Genomic DNA, 15,044 nt, shown 5'->3' with positions numbered 1-15,044 from the left:
CGCCTTTTTCTTTCTAACTTGTCTGAAAAATACTTACTTAGCTAAATAAGGTCAGTTATCTGTCTTCTTTTTTAAGCTGTCATAAGATTTTTCTCATGAGAGACCTCTGACTACTATGAGGCTCTGTTTTCTCTATTATCCTCATACCCCACCCAATTCTCTCATAAAAACGTTCCACAATATCATGTTATAGAAAACAAATTAGGAAAAAAAAAAACCCCAGGTTCTAATTTCAGTCCTTTTACTTACCAAATACATGATTTTCATCAAATCATTTAACTTACCTCTGAGTTAGTTTTTCATCCGCAAAACAGTGATAATATGTCCTAAGACACATAATTACTTAAAAGATTGAAGATCAAATGCAATAATGGTAGATGAATATGCCTTGAAACTGTAGTTCTATAATATAATACAGAAGGTATTAACCATTCAGCAAAGAGATAGAATAGTGGTGAAGATAAAGGAATCTGAATTCAAACTGCCAGAACTGGAATCCTGGCTCAGTCATCTACTGGCTCTACCTTTTAATATGTAAAATGAGGATTATAGCACCTATTTCATATGACATTAGCTTAATGATGCTGGCTACCATTGCTGTCACTAACTGCCTACTATGTGTTAGGCATTCTACTAGATACTGGTAATACAATGGAATTAAGAATGACAGGGCTAACATCTTTGCCAAAACCTCTATCTCCTACTCCATATACTATGATTTTCTAAGTCATTTATGTCATATATACTTTACAGCAAAGAAAAATCTGAGTAGTAAAGCATTTCAGAACATCAGGATAAGATTCCAAAATTCCACTATTTCTTTTCTATAACAATTTCCAGTGATTCTAGTATTTCTTTTCCTAATCCATCACTTGAGTTGAAACTTTCCTGATGACTTCTGGGTAAACTATCTGGGATGTTTCTATCAAATGTAAATAATCTAACATAGTATTTCTCAAAGTAACATCTAAAGACCATCTGCTTCCCAATCACCTAAAATGCTAATTAAAAGCAGATTCCTAGGTCCTATTTCAGATCTATTGATTCCAAAGCTCTGGCTGGAAGATGGGAGAGTCTGCATTTCTAATAAGTCCCTGTGTGATTTTTATGAAAACCCGATGTGAGAACCATGTACCCAAGAGAAAAAAAACTTCCACTACATAAGAAGTTTTTTCCAAGAGGAAAAAAACTTCCACTTCATAACCAAAGGAAATTTTGAGCAATAATCCAAAGCTTCATGAAGAAGAAAAATTTTAATCCTCAGAATAAATATTCACATGCCTCTGTTAACAGGGTGGAGACAACAATTCATGGAGATTGAGACCAAAAGTGGCTTGAATATGTGCATTTTAACTGTATATGTTCAATAAATTTATATTCTAGAGGCTAAGAGAATGGGTGGAAAGGGGACATACTGCAAATGCTTACTTAAATTTCAGAAGAAGCAAATAAAACTATATTGCAATAGTCACATCTGTTAAAACTGGGGTTTCATGATCTCAGAAAATGGAACCACTGTCTCTTAAACTCAGCCAAGTCATGACAGACCTCCCCGCTTCACCTCTCCATGCCAACCACAAACCTTGGATAATCTCTCAAATGTAAACCTTGCCTACCAGAGGTCAAGCTGATCCTGTGACCATTACAACAATCAGAGGCAAAGAGATACACGGTCTTTTGATTAAAGTAAACCGAAATAACCAATTAAAATTTACATTTTTGCCTCTTGGTCAAACAAACCGTTATAGAAGAGAACACACTCAGACGTTTAAGAGAAACGAGCAGCTCTGAACTTTTCAAATAACAACAATTATTTGAAATAACAATTTTAAATAACAAGCTAATGAACAAAATATTTCTTTGCCCGCCAAGCCACAGTGGCCTGAGACACTTTCTGGTTCAGATAATAAAATAAATGCCTTAGAAAGCTTTTGTTCCTAAGATGCTGATGAGTTTAGCACTATGACTGCAAGAAGTCCGGAACCCACAACAAAAAGACGCCCAGCCTACCCACACTAACGGTCCAGAACTAGGTCTGGAGCAGCAAGGCGGGCGGGGCCGCGATTTCTCCCGCATCGCTGCGCCCGTTCTTCTCCGCCTGCGTGAGCACCGCCCACCCACTCGCGGTGTGAACATACTGGGTCTCGCCTCTCCTTTCCCCTCCCCTCGGCCTGGTGCTGAATCATGAGCCCAATGCCTCCAAAAGGTAAAATCAAAGAACAAAGCCACCCTTGGGGCCGATCTGAATGGGGTACCAGGTCGGGGTGGGGCAGAAGGCTGGAAACCACAACTTTGCTCCCCTTCTTCCCCAGTTCCCCCACCCAACCCCCAAATTAAGGGGAATACTGCAGTGCTCAGGAATTCCCAAGAGGGTGGCCCTTCTCCCGGTTGCTCGGGTCTGCCACGGTTCGCCTCATTGTTCCAGCGCGCCGCCCGCCGCCAGGAGCCCGCGCCTTGCAGGGCCAGAGAGTTGGCGGCTCCCTGGGAGGGGGTTGGGGCTTGGCCTGCTCTAGATCCCCAACCCCTCACCCCTCTTGGCCTGGTAACTACAACCCCCTGCCCACCCCCATAGCCTTCCTCCCAACCGATCGCTAAGGCTGGGCCCACAAGTCCCTGGAGGTGCCTGGTGGGTGCTGTCCAAATGCTGGGAGGAGGCGGGAGGGGGGTGGGGAAGAAGGAGCTGGAGGCCCGGCCTGCGCGAAGCTGCAGCCCTCGCCCGGATAGCGCGATTCGGTGACGCGGGTACCACTCGGCCATGGTTCCTCCGGCGAAACGGGGAGCAGCTCGGCTACGGCCCGTCTCCCAGCCGTGGACGCAGGCACCGAGCAGCCCTTGGCCCTCCTTGTCTCCAGAAGCAGAAAGCGGAGGGCCAGAACCCATGCAGGCTGCAGAAGTTCTCATTTGCTACTCACCCCAACTGTTTCTGTCCCTGCGGTTCTTGGCCATGGTGGTCCAGGACCTGGTGGCGGTGAGGCGCTGTCACTGCGCTCGCTGCCTTCTCCGGGGCCGCAGGTTGCTAGCAGTGGGAGGCTCCGTGCCCGCGCTGGGCGCAGTTCGCTCAGACTCTGAGGATGTTGCTGTGGCGCTGGTGGGAAGGAGTGGGGAGGAAAAGGGAGGAGAAAGCAGATGAACCAAGCTCAGCATCACAAGCCCGAGTTCACACAAATACCAGCGTCACACCCTCCCTACCTCAGCCCACTCCCAGAGCTTGAAGACAGTGATAGACCATGTACTGCAACATTTTCAACGGAAAACACACACAAATAAACAGCACCCCCCTCGCCCACACTCCCAAAGAATTTAACAGCTTTATCTAGCCACAGAAATATACAAAGCAATATACTGCATGATTCTAGATGTTCAAATACCTGTTTCAAGCAGTTATACATTAGTACAAATGAGCTGGCAACATTTATATAGCCAAAGTAGCTAAAATAATGTGCATTTATCTACCAGGCACCCATTTTGTTTTCCACTTTAAAAGCAAGGTCATGTTAGTAAAAAGGGTGTCATGCATGCATTTTTGAATATATATACTGAGTAGTCTGTCTTAAAATTAGAATAGCAAAATTTATATCAAGAAGATCATGATAAATGAAAATTGTAGATTCATTATTATCTGTAACTCAGTATCCACTGGGTAAAATTTCAAAGATAGGTTTTCAAAGATAAGGTCCAGACTTACAGTCCAATAGCAATTATTTGAGCTAAAGTCATACTACATAGTCTGGGTGGGCCCTGGCAGCCATAAAGGTCGCACACAATTTTGAAGTAAAAAGAAAAAAAAATTCTCAAAATATTCTCAATCTCTCCCTTTTCACTGCTTTCTTTCTCTCTGCTACAGACTTAGTTGTTTTCAGTAACCTGGAAACACTGCCCTTTTATACTACCTGACCCTCAAGATACCATCATCCCATTCCTTACAGTGTTCTCCTGCCATTTGGTTGTTATCCAAACTCTCTACTGATCGGTTCTCAGGAGATCACTGCCAGCCTCTTAATTACTAGATCCATGATCTCTGCTAATTCCTCATCGTAAGCAACTCCTCACGCTACATTCTCTCAATGTAATTTACCATGATGGCTTCAGACAGGACCTCCTCCATGCTGATGATTCTCAAATCTATACTTTAGTCTTCCACTCGCTATAATAGAGAACATTATAACAGAGGTGCGGCTACAACTGCCTGAGGTTATCCTCACATTGTTTTCCCACTGACATTTCAACATCAACATATCTGAAAACAAACTCCCCAACCATTGCCAAATCTTATGCATTATATTTCAGTTACTGGTTCCAGTGACCGCAGAGCTGGAACCAAGTTTATATTATGGTTTTAAAGAGGTCTGTGTTCAACACAGTTGAAACGACATTAGTGAAACAACATAGTAAGACAGACTTTATCTCAGCCCTGTACCTAAAAACCAAGTTCACAGAACAAAAAAAAGTGTGGTCTGCTTTTCTTCTTATATTCCTTTACTATCATTCTCAGCTTACATTCTAGCCTAAAAATCCCTTTCATGTGAATCCCATTTTTAAGAAAGTACAATATATTACACAAAAAAGGAAAAAGTTATATAATTCAACATCTATGCCTAATTGAAAAAGAAATTAATTTTTAAAAACCTCTTGCATTTATAATTGGTAAGTAATCTATGGGTTAATACTCTGAAACTATGTGAATCACACAAAAAAAATGCTTAAATAAATAGCTCTCTGTACATGACTTTTTGTACTGTTGGCCAACAACTTTTCATCCACTAATTTTAGTATCCATTGATCCTTGCCTGAATCAATTTCATATTAGTGATTTTTAAATGGAGACTTTAAAATAATTATGTCTTTTTCCTCCCCCGCAGACAGAGTTTCCCTGTGTCACCCAGGCTGGAGTGCAGTGGCGTGATCTCAGCTCACTAAAACCTTAGCCTCTCAGATTCAGGTGATTCTCATGCCTCAGCCTCTCGAGTAGCTGGGATTACAGACAATCGCCAGCAGGCATGGCTGTTTTTGTATTTTTAGTAGAGACGGGGTTTCTCCACTTTACCCAGGCTGGTCTCAAACTCATGAGCTCAAGTGATCTGTCCACCTCAGCCTCTCAATGTCATAGCTTTTAAATTAAGTAGCTAGCATTCCCCCTCCCACTTTTCTATGTTGAGTCCCACTATAAACTAATGGAATCTTTTTAAAAAATTGTGTTATTCATTACCATTCTTTTTTAATGCCTAAATTGCCCTAAATTTGGCCAAGGGTCAGCTTGTGTGTCCTTTTAACATTGTCCCTATTTGTCTTTGAGCAGTTCCCCGTTTTCTGGTACGAAAAATGTTTCAGGTGTCCTTTGTGTTTTCCCTGTCTTAGAACTAGAATAGCCATTTCTCCAAGATGCTCTGGCTACTTTTTATGCGAAAAGGTGTTTAGAAACCAAGACGGGGGTGCTAGTTGTGCTCATTGCTGGCTGAAGTATCGCTGTTTCTAGACCCTTTCAGTGGACGTTGCTAGAACACATTTTTTTTTAAATCATAAGTTTAATCTACTCTGAAGAAATACCTTCAATAGTATGAATATATAAGTATACATGGTTATTTACTACAGCACTTTTTGTTATTGTAAAATACTGGAAACAACCTAAATGCCTATATACAGATGAGTGGTTGACTACATTATAATACATATATACAGTGAAATGCTATGTAGGTATGAAAAAGAATACAGAAGATTTTTATAAGCTAATACAGAGTGATTTCCAGAATACAATGTTAAATGGGGAGGAAAAAGTGCAAACAGTGTACCATTCTGTAAAAAGAAAAGGATATGAAAAAAGGATCTGTTCATCTGCGAAACATAAACACAGCAAGAATAAACCAGAAACCAATGAGATTTGTTTTTTACGGGAGATGGGTGGGAATAGAGTAGAAATAATGGAAGAATGGGAACAGGGTAGTATGGATTAGGGGGACTGATACTTTTCTAAGTGTAATGTTTTTACATAACTCTGAGTCTTAGAACAGTAATGTTTCACATTCTCTGGAATAAGTTTAAAAATACTTACTATGGTGACTATAATAAAAAAGATAATAACAAGTGTTGGTGAGGATGTGGAGAAATTGGCACCCTCATACACTGCTGATGGAAATAGAAAATTGTGTAGCTACTTTGGGAAAAAGTCTGGCAGTTCCTCAAAAAGTTAAACATAGAATTGCCATATACATTAGCACTCCTAGATGTATACCCTAAAGAAATTACAATATATGTGCATACAAAAACTTGTACAGGAATATTTATAACAGCATTATTCATAATAGCCAAAAGGTAGAAACAATCCCAGTGCCAAATAACTAGTGAATGGATAAACAAAATGTAGTATATCCATATAATAGAACATTATTTGGTCATAAAAAGGAATTGAGTACTGATACATGCTACAACATAGATGGACCTTGAAAACATTATAGTAAATGAAAGATGCCAGCCACAAAGACCACACATTATATGATTCCGTTTATATGAAATTTCCAGAATAGGCAAATCTAAAGAGGCAGAAAGTAGATTAATTATTGCTTAGGGATGGAGGAAAGGAGTGGGAGGTTGGGGAGAAATTGGAGAGTGACTGCTAATGAGTATGAGGTTTCTTTTTGGGGCAATGACAATGTTTCAGAATTCATTATGAAATCAACTTTACACAACTCTTTGGGTATACTAAAAGCCACTGGATTAGGCTGGGTGCAATGGCTCATGCCTGTAATCCCAGCACTTTGGGAAGCTGAGGTGGGAGGATCACTTGAGGCCAGTAGTTTGAGACCAGGCTGTGCAACATAGCAAGACCCCATCTCTATAAAAAATACAAAAATTAGCCGGGTACAGTGATGACCAGAGGCTGAAGTGGGAGGATCCCTGGAGCCCAGGAGTTCAAGGATTCAGGCCACTGCACTCCAGCCTGGATGACAGAGCAAGAGCCTGTCTAAAAAATTAAACAAAACAAAAAACTCCACTGAATTGTACAATCTAAGTTGGTGAATTGTATGGTATGTGAATTATGTCTCAATAAAAATGTTTTAAAAAGGCAAATGTCAAGTTCATTTTAAATCAGAATAAAAGAAGAAAAGGTATTACTCCATTTGAACTTTAGTACTTTAGATCCTCTCTCTTCCTGACTTTTCTGGGATGTTACTCCACAAGCTATTCTATTCCCCCTGTATCTTCAACTACTTTTCTTCCATTGATTCTTTCACCATGCTCATTTTCCTCCATCATAAGTAAAGGGCTCCCTCAATCAGAAGTTTCTCAAAAGTTGATGCTTCAATTTGCTCCTTTCCTCTATAAATAGCAATCTTAGTTAAGTATTTATGTCAATCAGAATGCTTTTGGCTGTAACTCAAAATGTCTTAACCAAAAAAATGCCATTTACTTTCACACAACAATTTGTTTAAAAATAGATTGATTCTATGGTGATCAATTATCAGCTCAGTGGTATCATGAAGTATATTCATTAGGATATAGCTTCAGCTGCTATAAAAATTACAATGGCTGAAATAAGACAAATATTTATTTCTGTCTCATGAAATAATCTGAGCATAAGCCATCCAGGGCTGATATTGTTTCAACATATGAAGGAACTAAATTTCCTCATGCCTTTTTCCATCATTCACTTGGGAGTTCCATCATATGATCCATGATTGCTGCTCTAGTGTGGACACGCACATTTTCATTTTAGCTATACAGAAAGGTAAGGGGAAGAAGGCAATATATCCATTCTGTCTTAGGGTACAACTCAGAAGGTGCACATATCATCTCCACTCAAATACCATTGGCCTACTATGTCCCACCTCATTAATAAATATACCATGTATGCAACAAAAATTTGGGGGTCTAATACTAAACAAAGAAGAGAAATAGATGTTGGAAATAACCAGAAGACCTTGCTAAAAAGACTAAGGTTGCACTCAATCATCTTCAGTGTGCTGGTGTTATGAGAAAAAAATCCAGGATTGCGTAGAAAAAATGTTTCCCCAAGCTGGGAAGGAACCAAGAGACCAAAGAATGACTCAGATAAGTCCAGCCCAGTGAGTGGATGAATTTGTGAGGACTTATACAGGGCACTTCTGGGCAGCAGCAGGACAGCTCTAGAGATCCATGCCACCTCCCATCTCTAAACTGCTTTTAAACAGCTTTCCTGTAACTTCTTTGCCTACTGCGTTTGAGTCTGAGATGTTTGGGTTCTCAGGGACACTTGCTCCTCCAGTGGGCACCATGGTCTTGGCTCACTGCCCAGCCTCTCAGGTTCAAGCAGTGGACGTATACCCTAAGTAACCTGGTGGGGACACATCACTCTACAATCCATCCCACCTTCCAGCTCTTACATTCTTCCCACCAATCTTGCATGAGTGTCCTTGAATGGGTTATGAGAAGAACTATATAGACCTATAATGTATAGCCATGGCTTGTGCCTATAAGCCATGTCTACGGTATACAAAACAGCATTAAAAGCAGAAGCTAACTAAAATTATGATGCCTGTTAGCAAAACACAACTCCAATGAGTAGATAAGGTGTGTAACCAATTTGAGAATGAGTCAAAGAAGCCTAATTGGGTTATATCATGGATTTGAGTTGACAAATGATTTAAAACATTTGTGACATTATTCTCATCATCAGGCATATAGGCACAACAGGTAGTGCCTATAAGGGTACGTATTGGTTTTTGTGGTTTTAAAAAGACTACTTTAAAATTTCAATAGTTTCGGGGCAACAGATGGTTTTTTGTTACATGGATAAGTTCTTTAGTGGTGATTCTGAGATTTTGCTGCACCTGTCACTGGAGCAGAGTACACTGTATCAAATTGTAGTCTTTTATCGCTCATCGTCTTGACCCTTCATTTTGAGTTGCCAAAGTCCATTAAATCATTCTTATGCCTTTGCATCCTCATAGCTTAACTCTCATTTTTAAGTGAGAATATATGACATTTGGTTTTCCATTCCCGAATTACTTCACTTAGAATAATGGCCTCCAACTCCATCCAAGTTGCTGCAAAGGCCATTATTTCATTCTGTTTTATGGCTGAGTAATATTCCATGGTGTATATATACCACATTTCCTTTATCCGCTTGTTGGTTGATGGACATTTGGCTTGGTTCCGTATCTTTGTAATTGTGAATTGTGCTGCTATAAACATGCATGTGCATTTGTCTTTTTCATATAATGACTTCTTTTCCTTTAGATAGATACCCAGTAGTATAATTGCTGGGTCAAATGGTACTTCCACTTTTAGTACTTCAAGGAATATCCGTACTGTTTTCCTTAGTGGTTGTACCAGTTTACATTCCCATCAGCAGTGTAAAAATGTTCCTTTTCACCGCATCCATGCCAATATCTTTTTTTTTTTTTTTTTTAAGATTATGGCCATTTTACAGGAGTGAGGTTGTATCTCACTGTGGTTTTGATTTGCATTTCCCTTATAGTTAGTGATTTTGAGCATTTTTCATATGTTTGTTGGCTGTCTATATATATGCTTTCGAGAATTGTCTATTCATGTCATTTACCCACTTTTTTTTTTTTTGAGACAGAGTCTCACTCTGTCAATCAGGCTGGAGTGCAGTGGCATGATCTTGGCTCACTGCATTCTCCTGCTTTAGCCTCCTGAGTAGCTGTGACTACAGGCATGCACCACCATGCTCGGCTAATTTTTCATATTTTTAGTAGAGACAGGATTTCACCATGTTGGCCAGGCTGGTCTTGAACTCCTGACCTTAAGTGATCTACCCACCTAGGCCTCCCAACATGCTGGGATTACAGATGTGAGCCAACATGCCTAGCCCCATTTATTTATTTTTGTTTCTGTTGCATTTGCTTTCGGATTCTTAGTCACGAATTATTTGCCTAAGCCAATGTTTAGAAAAGTTTATTTCATGTTATCTTCTAGAATCTTTATTGTATCAGGTCTTAGATTTAAGTCTTTGATCCGCCTTGAGTAGATTTTTGTATAAGGTGAGAGATGAGGATCCAGTTTCATTCTTCTAAATGTTGCTTGACAGTTATCCCAGTACCATTTATTGAATAGGGTATCCTTTCCCTACTTTATGTTTTTGTATGCTTCGTCAAAGATCAGTTATCTGTAAGTATTTGGCTTTATTTCTGGGTTCTCTGTTCTGTTCCATTGGTCTACATGCCTATTTTATACCAGTACCCTGTTGTTTTGGTAATTATAGCCTTGTAGTAAAATCTGAAGTCAGGTAATGTGATGCCTCCAGATTTGGTCTTTTGCTTAGTATTGCTTTTGCTATGTGGGCTCTTTTTTGGTTCCATATGAATTTTAGGGTTTTTTTCTAGTTCTGTGAAGAATGATGATGGTATTTTGATGTAAATTGCATTGAATCTGTAGACTGCTTTTTTGGCAGTGTGGTCATGTTCACAATATTGATTTTACCGATCCATGAGCATGGGATGTGTTTCCATTTGGTTGTGTCATTATGATTTCTTTCAGCAGTGTTTTGTAGTTTTCCTTGTAGAGATCTTTTACCTCCTTGGTTAAGTATATTCCTAAGCATTTTATTTTATTTTATTGCAGCTGTTGTAAAAGGGATTGAGTACTTGATTTGATTCTCAGCTCCATCATTGTTGGTGTATAGCAGTTCTACTAATTTGTGTACATTGATTTTGAACCCTGAAACTTTACTGAATTCATTTATCAGATCTAGGAGCTTTTTGGATGAGTCTTTAGGGTTTCCTAGGTACACAATCATATTATCAGTGAACAGCAACAGTTTGACTTCTTCTTTTCAAATTTGGATGCTCTTTATTTCTTTCTTTTGTCTGACTGCTCTGGCTAGGACTTCCAGTACTATGTTGAGTAGAAGTGGTGAAAGTGGATATTCCTGTCTTGTTCCAGTTCTCAGAGGGAATGCTTTCAACTTTTCCTTGTTCAGTATTATGTTGTCTGTTGGTGTATCATAGATGGCTTTTATTACCTTGAAGTATGTCCCATCTATGACAATTTTGTAGAGTTTTTATCACAAAAGGATGCTAGATTTTACCAAGTACTTTTCCTTTACCTACTGAGATGATCATATAATTTTTGTTTATGTGATGTATTACATTTACTGATTTGCATATGTTAAACTATTCCTGCATCCCTGGTATGAAACCCACTTCATCATGATATATTATCTTTTTTATATGCTGTTAGATTCAGAAAGCTAGTATTTTGTTAGGATTTTTACATCTATGTTCATCAGGGATAATGGTCTGTAGTTTTCTTTTATTGTTATGGCCTTTCCTGGTTTTGGTATTAGAGTGATACTGCCTTCATAGAATGATTTAGAAAGGATTCCATCTTTCTCAATCTCTTGAAAGAGTTTCAGTAGAATTGGTACCAATTCTTCTTTGAATGTCTGATATAATTCAGCTGTGAATCTATCTGGTCCTGGACTTTTTTTCTTGGCAATTTAAAAATTATTGATTGACTCTCGCTGCTTGTTATTGGTCTGTTCAGAGTTTCTATTTCTTCCTGATTTAATCAGGACAGTTGTACATTTCCAGGAATTTATCCATCTCCTCTAGATTTTCTAGTCTGTGCACAGAAAGGTGTGAATAGTAGCCTTGAATGATCTTTTGTATTTCTGTGGTATCGGTTTAATATATTTTTGTTTCTAATTGAGCTTATTTAGATCTTCTTTCTTCTTTTCTTAGTTAATCTCACTAATGATCTATCAATTTTGTTTATCTTTTCAAAGAAATAGCTTTTTGTTTCATCTATCTTTTGTATTTTTTGTTTCTTTCAATTTCATTTAGGTTCTGCTGTGATCTTTGTTATTTCTTTACTTCTGCTGGGTTTGGGTTTGGTTTTTGTTTCTCTAGTTCTTTGAAATCTGACGTTAGGTTGTCTATTTGTGCTCTTTCAGAATTTTTGATGCAAGCATTAATGCTATGACCTTTCTTCTTAGCACTGCTTTTGCTGTATCCCAGAGGTTCTGATAAGTTGTGTCACTATTATCATTCAGTTCAAAGAATTCTTAAATTTCCATCTTGATTTCATTATTAACCCAAAGATAATTCAAGAGCAGATTATTTAATTTCTATTTATTTGTATAGTTTTGAGGGTTCCTTTTGGAGTTATTTTCCAGTTTTATTCCACTCTGGTCTGAGAAGACACTTGATATTATTTTGATTTTTAAAAATTTATTGTGACTTGTTTTGTGGCCTAAGGGCACATATCTTTGGATCTCCATTGCATTGGCTATCAGGCCTCAATGTGGAGGCAATCCCTAGTGAGCCTGGGTTGTCCTATTGGTGCTGTTGAACCAGTCACTCCAGTTGTGTCAGCAAAAAGGCAGAACATCCCAAGGCATACCATTACCACTTAACAGGGGGAGGTATCCACGTACCCCACAATAGGACTGGTTGCTGACCGTTGCTGTAGCCACAGCCCAGTTCAGGAAGACATTACCAGCTGCCATGGATAGCAAAAACAAGGCAAACACAGGTGTTTAGTAGAGACCCTCAAGGTGTATCCACTCCTTGTAACATTATTACTGCTGTATTTTCTCCCATTGGCTCTATTAGGGAAGCTGCCAAAGGCTTCAGTTCTGGCTTACAGTACCGCACATGGCTTCCCTCCCTAGGAGTGGGCATAGTAGCCAACTGGTAAGCTTCCAGCCTTGCCTATGCTATCTGCACTATGACCATTCCAGCAGGTACAGTGCTGCTGCATGTTGATATCATAAGCCTCTGGAATCAGCTGGGATCACCTATCCTCTGGCAGTCTTCATTCTCCCTCTAGCACCATAAAACTAGTCCAGTATAGGGGCACTTTTCCAGCTCAACTTCAGGTCCACATAGCCATCATCACTTGGCAGATCCGCTGGTGTTCTTAGGAGAACAGTATGGCTTCTGCTTCAGAAGCATGGCTCGGTGTCTCAGAGGTAAGCCTCTGAGATCAGCTGGGATCATCTATCCTCTGGCAGTCTTCATTCACCCTCTACCATCATAAAACCAGTCCAGTATAGGGGCACTTTCCAACTCAACTTCAGGTTCACATAGCCATCATCACTTTGCAGATCCATAGGTGTTCTTAGGAGAACAGTATGGCTTCTGCTTCAGAAGCAAGGCTCAGTGTCTCAGAGGTAAGCCTGAGAGTTTGCAGGGCCTATTTCACAGGCCTAGCCAACCATTCATAGGAAGTGATGCCATGTGTATTAGTGGGTAACTCACTTAAAATTTGTATGGCTTCAGGGAGATTCTTAGTCCAGGAACTTAGCCATTCTGGGACAGTACATGTAATTGGTTTTTTATAGGCCATTCTTGTCTTTCTAGGAGTCCTGCCCCTGTTGGGTCATATGGTAGTGGAACCTTCAGTCTGATACTCACAGTCAGAACAAAAACCTTCAGGTGTTTTGTTCTGATGCCCAGTGTTGGGTATCGTGGCCCATGAATGGGAGCCCTGATCATTATATATTCTTCTCAGCATGCCATATATAACACTAAGAGCAGAGAGATACTTAACGGTCTCCAGCTGGGTGGCATGTGTTATTGGGAAGGCTTGTAATAGCCCCATTGTTGTGTCTACACAGGTTAATGTATACCTTTCCCTACCATTCCAGGATAGAGGACCAATACAATTGACTTGCCAGTCCTGTGGAGGTTGTATGGCTTTATGTATGTGACTTGGTACAGAGAAAATCCTTCTAGGTCTCAGCTGTGAGTAGGTCTCACAGTTATGAACAGCTGCCAGAATAACTGCACAGAGGATGCGGATGCCTGCCGCCTTTGCTGTGGCCCATGCTGTGGCTGCTCTTATGATGTACCTATATGGTGATATGGTGTCAGTATCCATCTGTACCATGAACACTGACCATTGGTATCGGGAGCCTTTGCTAGACCCATCAATGTACCAGGCCCTTGTGGGTATTGACAGGGTCCCCTTATATGTGATGGTTGGCCTGGTAGGTGGTTCCATTGCCATCTTGGCTCCCTCCACTTGTTCAAAGTGAATGGGTCCAAGCGCCTCCTGTAGTAGCTGACTTAAAGTACCAGTAGACAAGACACCTTTGTTATAGACAGCATGCCATTTCTGCAGGGTGTGTAATTGTGCCACCCCAGGGGTGGGCTTGGTTAGAATGCCTTCCATCCACCTTTCATGGGGTAGACTGTTTTTATTATGTGATCTGCTTTCTGGTGGTGATGGCCTCTGCTTGTTGCAATGCCCTATACACAGCTAATAGCTGTTGCTCTAGGACTATATAGTGGGATTCTGCCCCCTTTCATAATTGCGACCAAAACTCTACAGTTAACATTCCCACTGGCTGCCTTTGCCACAAACCCCAAGTCATCCCTGTGGCATCGCTACTGACTTCTAATACAAAAGAATACTGTGGCAGTGGGACCCCTAGTGCTTGGGCTTGTTTCACCAATATTTGTGCTTTGTCAAAAGTCTCTTGCTCTATGTGTGTCCAGTCCCATTTTTTATTCTTCTTTATTGGGGTATACAATGGGCTGAGGGTTTGTGCCAAATGAGGAATGAATACCCTCCAGTAGCCCAGTTAACCTAGGAAAAACTACAGTTACTTTACTGTCTGGGGAACAAACTTCTGTACTACCTTATCAATGACAGCTCCAGGTATGTTTCATGTCTTAGTTGACCAGGTAACTCCTAGGAATTTGATGGCTATCCTGGGCCACTGTATCTTTTTAGGGTTGACTTCCCATCCCCTGTCCTTTAGGTCATCCAAGGTGGTTTGTAGGGTAGTCTCTGATCTGCAAGAGACTCTGAGGTTAGCATGATATCATTAATATAGTGAAACACGGAGACTGAGGAAGGCAAAGAGAGTCTAGATAGGTACTGTGCAACTATACTGTGACAGATGGTGCAGTTGTGCAGATATCCTTTTGGTGGTAACTGGAAAGTGACTGGCCTTCCCAAATGAAGGCAAAGTGGTCTTGTAAATCTTCTGCTAAAGGAATACTGGAAAAGGTCAATCATAGCATGGACACTTCCCAGCTTAAAGACTACTTGCTCTAGCAGTTGAGCAATACTGGATACAGCAGCAGAAATGAGTG

At 40.2% G+C, this 15,044-nt stretch overlaps 1 protein-coding gene across 3 annotated transcripts in view; it reads right to left on the bottom strand.

Annotated features, from left to right (window-relative positions):
- ATL1 (atlastin GTPase 1) overlaps positions 1–15,044 on the bottom strand; it is a 104,253-nt gene that overhangs the window by 71,563 nt on the left and 17,646 nt on the right. The window contains exon 2 of one of the 3 annotated variants that reach the window (XM_064365860.1): positions 2,913–3,085. In XM_064365860.1, the coding sequence (XP_064221930.1) occupies positions 2,913–2,946 (34 nt within the window). In that variant the 5' untranslated portion in view covers positions 2,947–3,085. Of the gene's footprint in view, positions 1–2,912; positions 3,188–15,044 lie in introns of those variants that run through there. The other 2 variants (XM_064365861.1, XM_064365859.1) reach the window with 2 other exon arrangements.

This window comes from Aotus nancymaae, unplaced genomic scaffold (genome assembly GCF_030222135.1).
Source record: "Aotus nancymaae isolate 86718 unplaced genomic scaffold, 86718_ANA_hifiasm-v0.15.2.pri h1tg000062l, whole genome shotgun sequence".
NCBI classification, from domain to species: Eukaryota; Metazoa; Chordata; class Mammalia; order Primates; family Aotidae; genus Aotus; species Aotus nancymaae.
This window is presented reverse-complemented; position numbering and strand designations above follow the sequence as displayed.